Genomic DNA, 8,212 nt, shown 5'->3' on the forward strand with positions numbered 1-8,212 from the left:
AGAAGGACAGGGAGAGAGATAAAGAGCGAAACAAAGATCGAGAGAGAGTCAGAGACAAAGACAGGGATAGGGACAAGGATAAGGACAAAGACAGGGACAGGGAAAAGGATAAAGATAAGGAGAAGGAAAAAGACAGGGAAGAGGTAGACCAGAACAAGGAAAAAGAAGATACTGAGAAAGAAGCAGAGAAGAACAGAGAGAAGATTAAGGACAAGGAGGGAGATAAGGACAAAGGAGGGGACAAAGAGAAGGACAGAGACAAGGAAAAGGAAAAAGATGGGGATAAGGAGAAGGAGCGAGAAAGAGAAAAAGAGAGAGATGATAAAAAGAAGAAAGATAAGAGATCCAGAACACCCCCAAGAAGCTATAGCTCTTCAAGAAGATCTCGTAGCTCCAGCAGGTTTGTTTAGAACTTTTTTATGCTTTTTTTGACTTGTCAGTTTAGTGAGCAACCATCCTAGTTTTTATATATTAACATCATCATGCCTCTTACTATTAAATTTGTATTATTTCTGTTTTGTAGATTTTCCTATAAAGTAAAATCTATTACAAAGAGCTCTTTATGATGCCTGATAGAACATAGTTTGTTGTTGGGCTGCTGGTGCTTGCCTTTCACATAACCATATAGTATAGTCCTCAAGGACAGTACGAAGATGATTCTTGTGCCATTTCTATGTGTTGGAGCCATCCAAAAGTTCTGATAAAGCAACATCACACATCATCTGGAAGTTTGAGTCACTGTTACATAGTTCCTTGGTTACCTACCTACTGTACAGTGTTGGCCTGTAGATCTTACGAACAGTTGGGTGATAGTACTTGCCAGTCTTCAGCCAAGCGTGTCACTTGTCTGGCTAGCCGTTCAGAAAGTGAATGTATTTCAGCTGGAAGATAAGAATACCTCGTTTAGCTGGTCAGATGGCTAGGTACAAGCAAAAAGTAATATTCCTTAACGTTGCTGATAGTAAACAGGAAGACATTGGAGTTAATATAGCTGTTGTTTTTGCCTATGAGGGAGGCTAAACTGGATGGAAGTCTGGATAAATTCAGTACAGTGAAAGATGATGTGAGGTTGATTATTATAAGCTTTGTAAGTAGACTAACTCGGGCATATTCTAAAAGCGCTGTGGCTAACTTAAGTTCAGAAGCTTTGGTGGAAAAAATCCTTTCTCAACAGCTCAGGAACTGGGGAGTCCAGTAATATCACATGTCAGATTTAGATACTAAATTTTATGTTACCTTGAGAGAATGAATTGCTTGATGAATTGGGAAAAGTTCTGCATATTATGATCATGTGACTGGACAAAAACAAAATTCGTACAGTCCTTAAAATTCAGGAATTCCTGTGGATTTACAATTCTTTCTTCAGATACAGCATATCCTTAGGGTAGCGATACTGGCACCAGTACTGTTGAATATCTCCATCAGTGACCTAGACAGCGGGACAGAGCGTACCCTCAGCAACTTTGCAGACAACACAGACTTGGGGGGAAGGCTGGTACACCAGAGAGGTGTGCTGCCTTTCACAGAATCCTTGACAGACAGGAAAAATGGGCTGACAGGCACCTCATGTTGTTGAACAAAGAGAAAGGCATCTGGGCAGGAGTAACTCCTTTGCATCATTACAGCCTGGGGGCTGCCTGGCTGGAAGGCTGGCTGGCAGAAAAGGACCTGAGGGTCCTTGCAGCCAAGGAGGTCGGCAGTATGCTGAGCTGCCTTAGGCAGAGTGTTGTGAGCAGGTCCTGGAAGATGAATTTTTTTCCCCTCTTCTTAGCACTGGTGAGTGTTAAAGGAATCTAACTCAGCTGGTGGGTAACTCAAGGTTTGCGTTATTGACAACTCAAAGTTGGGCCATCACCTCAGTGAGTGGCAGAGGCATTGCAAAAATCAAGCTCTATATATGCTAAATGTAACATTATACAATAGGTATTCTTTTCAGAGTTCTTGGTGTTTTCCCACAAACCCTCAGTTCCAAATTTCTCATTAGTTTAAAATTCTGTAAAAGTCCACAGTGATCTTCAAACGCAGCTGATTCTTCTTGTCTCGTCTCAGTGCCTCTTCAGAAGTTGCAGCCACTGGTCCCATTCTGGTCGCTGTGTTCACTCATCTTCTTGAACAATCTTCCTGTCTGCTCATCTTTGCACTTCTAAGAAAAACTTGCATAATGACATTTAACTTATGTCTGTTTTAAAATACGTAATCTTTCACCATTTGCTTACTCCAGGTTAATCACTTACCCTCTGTAATTGCTCTGTCTCTGAATTCTATTATTGTTGTTGATTCAGCTGGATTGGGTTTAAACCAGCCATGGAGAGGGCTAGACAAGGGGCAAAGTGAGAAGCAGCATGGTTGCATAATTATAAGAATTATTATTCTACTATTTCATAGCAGCTGTTTCTAATTTTTCATCTTAACCACAATACTTCTATTAATCAATATAATTTTACCTATAAGCATTTTCTTAGAGTCTTTCCCTTTTACAGTGAGGGCACATCTGGAATCATGTGTCCAGTTCTGGGCTCCCCATTAGAAGAAACAGAGGCATACTGGAATGAGTGCATTGAAGGGCTACCAAACTGATAAAGGGCATGGAGCATCCAGCATACAAGGAGAGACTGGGGGAGCTGGCATTGTTTTAGCCTGGAGAAGGCTGAGGGGGCATCTTGCCAATATGTATGAATACCTGATGGGAGAGCATGAAGAAGACAGAGCCAGACTTTTCACTGGGGGCCAGTGATAGGCTAAGGTGCAGTAGACACATACTGACATATGGGAAATAGAGGCTTTTTTCTAATGTTTAAATTCCATTTTTTTTCTGGGCAAACTGGAACCAGTTACCCTGAGAGACTGCGGAGTCTTCATCCGTGGAGATATTAAAAATCTGACTGGATAGGTCCTGAGTAACCTGCTCTAGCTGACCTTAAGGTAGGGAAGGGAGAGGTTGGACTAAATGGTCTCCACAGGGCTCTTCCAACCTCTGTTCAATCTGTCATTCTCTGAAAAGTAATTGTGAATAGGTTGGCTTACAGAGTCCCAGGTAGCTTGCATTTAGAGGTATCAGTTTACTTTGTCGATTGAGTTGCCTAGTTGAAATTGTTACACGCCTTTCTGGAGAAGATGATCCAACAAACTGGCATCTCAGCTGCCTAGATTTACAGTGCAGCACTGATTGGGACTGCTGATCCTTTACCTGATGAGTGCAAAATATGGGAAAAATTGTCCTCTTTTTGGAGAAGAGCTGAAAGTGGAATAGGACTTAAAAGACCTTGTAAGAACTAGGTGGCAACTGACCTTGCTTTACTGACAGACAGCAAGCAAATACTAGAAATCAGATGACTATTTGTGATTCCTAGCTGGAGGAAGAGACACAGACCAGAGGAAGAGGAGGATCTGGCTCCTTTTCCAACAGACATCTACAGGCTAGCAGAAGAGATAGGTACAGAATGTTAGTTCTGTGTGTGATTAAGAAACACAGGATCACTATCAAAGTATTCAGACTTGTTATTTAAATTTTGCTGTATTAGTATTGTTTAAGAGCATTAAAAAAACAGGTGCACAAAAATCTTTGTGTAGACAAATGTAATAGAAATGGGAACAAACACTCTCAGACACAGTTCTTCAACTTGAAATACAAAGAGCAGAAACTGAAAATTAGATTTAATGAATAAACAGTTTCTAGTTTGGACACAATTACTAAGGCATTTGGTTACTCACAGATGTGTATGCTGGAAAGCAAAATAGAGTGGGGATGTACTCAATGTAGCCCAAATGGGAGCACTGTCAGAACAATATATTTATTTCCAGCATCCTCATTTGAAAAAAGGTGATGATTAATCTGAAGATGTTCAAAATGAGATGCACGTTAACTAGTGAACAGCTAGTCAGTGATTGTGTTACTTTATCCATGATTTTGAGGCCACTTTTTATTTTTGTTTAGCAAAGATAGGATCAAACTTAAGAGCTTCCTGAACAAAATAGTTACGAAATTTTGTCCTGTGCAGCTTCAGGAGGTCATGGTAGATTATATTGTCACAGTATCAATCCAGGTAGTGATACTAGGCATATCTTAGTATATCTTTTGTAATTTCTATAATAATTGTTGATTTCTCGGCCTTTCTAAATACTGAAGATATAAATATTTACACCTAATGGTGTGAATTTCAAAAGCTGGTGTGCTTAAGCGTAGCTTTTGTGCCATATTCTTCAAGTGCCTGCTCAATTAGTTTTTCACTTTCCTGTTTTTCTTTGATGGTTTTTCCTGTCTGCTTGTCCTGCTCTATGAAGAGATGATAGGAAAAAAATTATCTTACTTTGACAGAGATAGGCTCTACGTTTGTGTTGAACGAAGCCCTCCTGGCTCAGTTTTTACTTTATTTTAATTTGTGCCTCATTATGTTTGCAACAAGTTATTTAATGTTTTGTTCTATTCAAGATCAGACTTCATAATAGCAACTTCATAAAATCCCATGTATCTGTGTAAAACAGCTGCTTTGTAAAATAGTGTGAGCTCTTCAGTGTGTTACAGAACAGTAAGTTCTGTTTGCTGAGCGTGGACTGCTAGGAAGACAATAGATACTAACTTGCTTACTCTGATTTTGACAGCAAATGGAGCTTCAGTTTGCGCTGTTTGCTTCTAAGCCAAAAGGAATGCTAGCTCATGTGTTTAGGAATTAAACTTCAGCCTGACTGAACTGAAATTGTAACGGTCTTCAGGTTGTAATGTTATGTTTTGAAGTTTGCATTGCTCAAGTTACACCTTTTGTCTTCATGTGGCTCTTGATTCAATTGTATTATTTTCCTGACTGAAGAAACTCTTACTTAATACAGAATTAATGAATTCAACGTGTTATCAGGTATAAGTACAGGCATATGAGGATAAACAAACAATAAACTAAAATCTGAAAGGGCATAACCTTTTTTTCCCCACTTCCAGCCTCCCCTTTCCCACCAAACTGAAACATACAAAATTTTTTTTTTGCTTTGCACAGTTCATATGTTGTTGGTAATATATAATGTTAAATTCAGGAATATTTACTTAGTTGTTGTGTCAGATCATTTTAAGAGCTTTCTGTTTTTATCTGGTTCCTGAGGTTATTATTTTTATGCTTTGATGATCTTGAATTTCTTGGTCCTGTAGAGAAAGGCGTAAAAGGAAGAGTAGAAGTCCCTCCAAGTCTCCCAAAACATCCAAGACAACAAAAAGAAAGTCTTCGCAAACTCCTTCTCCAAGAAGGTCAGTTTGATGTAAACATAAAAGTTAATGAGTAGTAATGGAGGTAGAATTTATAATAGTTTCATTGTTTTACTGCCTTTGCACTGATAATCTCAGATTATTTCAGTTGGTCAGTGTGATTCAATTTTAATTTAAAACAGAACTAAAACAAAACAAAAACCTTTTGATTTCAGCTTTGGTATGCTTTCAACTAGAGAGTTTCATATCTGTCAAGAGTACAAATTTGCTTCAGATCAATAAAAACCCTTTATCAAATACAGATTAATTTAGTTTTCTCTTTGCATACTGAACACAGCATTCTTTAGCTCTCTTCAGTGAAAAATTCCCCTTGTCTTTATGAAGGGGTTTTTGTTAAGTTTTGGGGTTTTTTGGAAAACCCGCAGGTGAGAGTTTAGTCTGAAGTTAAATGGTTTGAAGGTTCTTGCTGTTGGATCAAATTCTGATTTGAGTAAAAATTTTCTTAAGCAGAAACAAGAAAGAAAAAAAAAGAGAGAGAGATACAAATAATGAAAGAAGAGAAAGAGAACGCTCCACCTCCAAGAAAAAAAATAGTAAAGAAAAAGAAGGAAAGGAGAAATCTGACAAAAGCACCACCTCTTTGAAGGTAAGCTCTGTGACCAAGTGATAAGCAGAATTAAGTGGTGCTAGTGAAGCCATTATTGAAATTCTCTCTCCTTGTTCTTTCTTTTCCTCCTCCCTTCTTTTTCTCCTGTTTTCCTTACCAAATTATTACCATTTGTGTTTAGATTTTGCCAGTTGGACACCTATAGTTGGTGTTAGTGGGCCAGTTTGATAGGTCTCCAATTTTGAACTTTACTGGACCTATAGGATCTTGTGTGAACAGGTTAGGGAAACCCTTTGGTTTGGTTTCTCTTTTTTCTGTTAGGCTGTATGTTAGGACATGGCTGGCTGCCTATCTGTATGAGCAGGCAGGAAGCAGACTGTAACTAAGGAGCAGTGTTCAGGGACAGCTTGGCTGTCAAGCTGGAAAGATTACTTTCTTAATAAGCTTTCACTCTGCAATTCAGCCTCTCCCTGGTTGCTTTGGTGCTGGTCTGTGTATTGGACTCTGCAGGAGTAAAGCTGAAGAATTGGGGAAGAGTGGTATGGGATTTTCCTCTGCAAAATAGAAAGTGATGTGATTAAGAAAATGAACATCTTAAAATTGTTTAAGAATAGAATTTGTAAAGCAGCATGCCTTTAAAGAGAAGTTTGTTGCACTCAGAATTATTCAACTGTTGTAAATCAGCTGGTTTAGGTGATTCTGTCCATGTGCTTAAGTAATTACGTTGCCCAAGAAATCTCTTAAAATGCATCAGATACCTGTCAAAAAACATGAAAGAAAAATTTAACCCTATTTCATTTAGAAAATATGGTGAAATCTTAATTTCTAGAGCTGTTTCTCATAGGTTCCATGATGCTGCTTGTTCTGCTGTTTTTGATTATTGATGATAAAGACAGATCACTTTATGGCAAAGATTTCTTGGATGATGGGTTGTTATGAGTGCATAACCTCAGACAATTGAAAAGAAAGCTTTTCCTATTAAAACAAAAAAAAGGAAAAAAAAAAGAAAAGAAGCTGTCACCTCTATTCTAAAAATTTCTAGGACAAGATAGGCATGTAAAAATTGAGACAATAAAAGTACCAAGAGTTGCTTGAAAGTCATACCCTGTAATGCTAAGAATATTATTTTTTTTGTAAAATAATTTTATCTTTGGTAGGACAAAGATCACACTAAAGAGGATCAGAATTCAGAAACTGACAAGGAAGTAGACAACAGAGATGGACAGAGGACAGATGAAGTCAAACTACAACAGAATGGGAACTGTCAACCAAATGAAGAAAACCTCTCAATTAAAATGGAAGAGGTTTAAAGCAAAGAATGGACTTCTGATTCAACTAAGGAGTGAAATCCAAAGCTTTTTATTTCTCAGAATGAGGAAGAAAATGTCAAAGCAATCAACCTGAACATTGATAGTACTTGTAGCTCTTCCAACTCTTGTGATAGCTTTGTTGTCTTCTTGCCGAAAAGCAAGAGAGCATGGACCAGTAGTTATACGATGAAAAGGCAGATGCCATCAGACGTATTCATCTCTGAAAATCCCTGCATTTCCATGATGGCTGTACTTATTTGTAAAATGATTTATGTTAAGTTTTGCCATAAGCTGTTACAAGTGAGTAGAAACTGAAAGATGTAAACCTGTACAACCCAAAAAAAGCTGAAGATATGCGTTGAAGGTTGTTTAAAATACTGCTTGTTGATGAATTTTGTATTGTTTTTCCTTGTGGGTTAAAAAATCCACAAAAACTTCAATGTGTACTGTTTGATGTGCTTGGAAATGGTGCATATACACACTTTGTTGTAAATGACAACTGTAGGGAGTTTTTAAACATAAACACAGTTTTACAGTTCTTATGTTGAATACCCACTGATTAGTATGTTTTTCATTTGCTCACTGCTTAAGACTCTTGGGTTTTATTATTTAAAATAATTTCTTACTAATACCCTTAAAATTAATATTTCTTTTAAAGTATTGTAAAAATGCATGATACTTTTCTGTTCCTAAAAGGAACATTGCTGTGTTATAGATAATAGGTTAGCTTACTGGGTTATTTTTGGGTTGTTTTATTTTGTTATTTTCTTTTGTCCTTCCAGAAGTGAGCACGTCTGTATGATACTATCAGAACTTACTGCTTTGTTTTGAGCCATACTGCAGTGTCTGTTCAGCTGCAAATAGTACAGGTGCCGTTATGAAAATTTTTTTTCTTATTTGTTTAAAAAATATGGGAGCACAAGCAGAAGCTTTAGTGCCTTTTTAAAATGTGGTATTTTCTAGAAATCTATATGTGCTATTACTCATTTTCAGCTAAATCTTAAATGATCTCTATTGCTGTTTTGTCACCACCATACTGTAGACAAGGATGGAAGTGATTTGTCAGAACAGTTGTTTGATTCACTTGTTAAAATACTGAAGCTTCAT

The 8,212-nt window shown here is 37.5% G+C and overlaps 1 protein-coding gene across 2 annotated transcripts in view; it reads left to right on the plus strand.

Moving 5' to 3' along the window:
* The window catches only part of SREK1 (splicing regulatory glutamic acid and lysine rich protein 1), a 26,393-nt gene extending 18,526 nt beyond the window's left edge, over positions 1-7,867 (plus strand). Inside the window, exons 9-13 of one of the 2 annotated variants that reach the window (XM_010171059.2) lie at positions 1-143; positions 252-400; positions 5,135-5,230; positions 5,696-5,834; positions 6,953-7,867. In XM_010171059.2, the coding sequence (XP_010169361.1) occupies positions 1-143; positions 252-400; positions 5,135-5,230; positions 5,696-5,834; positions 6,953-7,105 (680 nt within the window). In that variant the 3' untranslated portion in view covers positions 7,106-7,867. The remainder of the gene's footprint in view (positions 144-251; positions 401-5,134; positions 5,231-5,695; positions 5,835-6,952) is intronic. The other variant, XM_010171060.2, reaches the window with a different exon arrangement.
* Positions 7,868-8,212: the final 345 nt, after the last annotated feature.

Source organism: Antrostomus carolinensis, unplaced genomic scaffold, assembly GCF_000700745.2.
Source record: "Antrostomus carolinensis isolate BGI_N321 unplaced genomic scaffold, ASM70074v2 scaffold51406, whole genome shotgun sequence".
Taxonomy (NCBI): domain Eukaryota; kingdom Metazoa; phylum Chordata; class Aves; order Caprimulgiformes; family Caprimulgidae; genus Antrostomus; species Antrostomus carolinensis.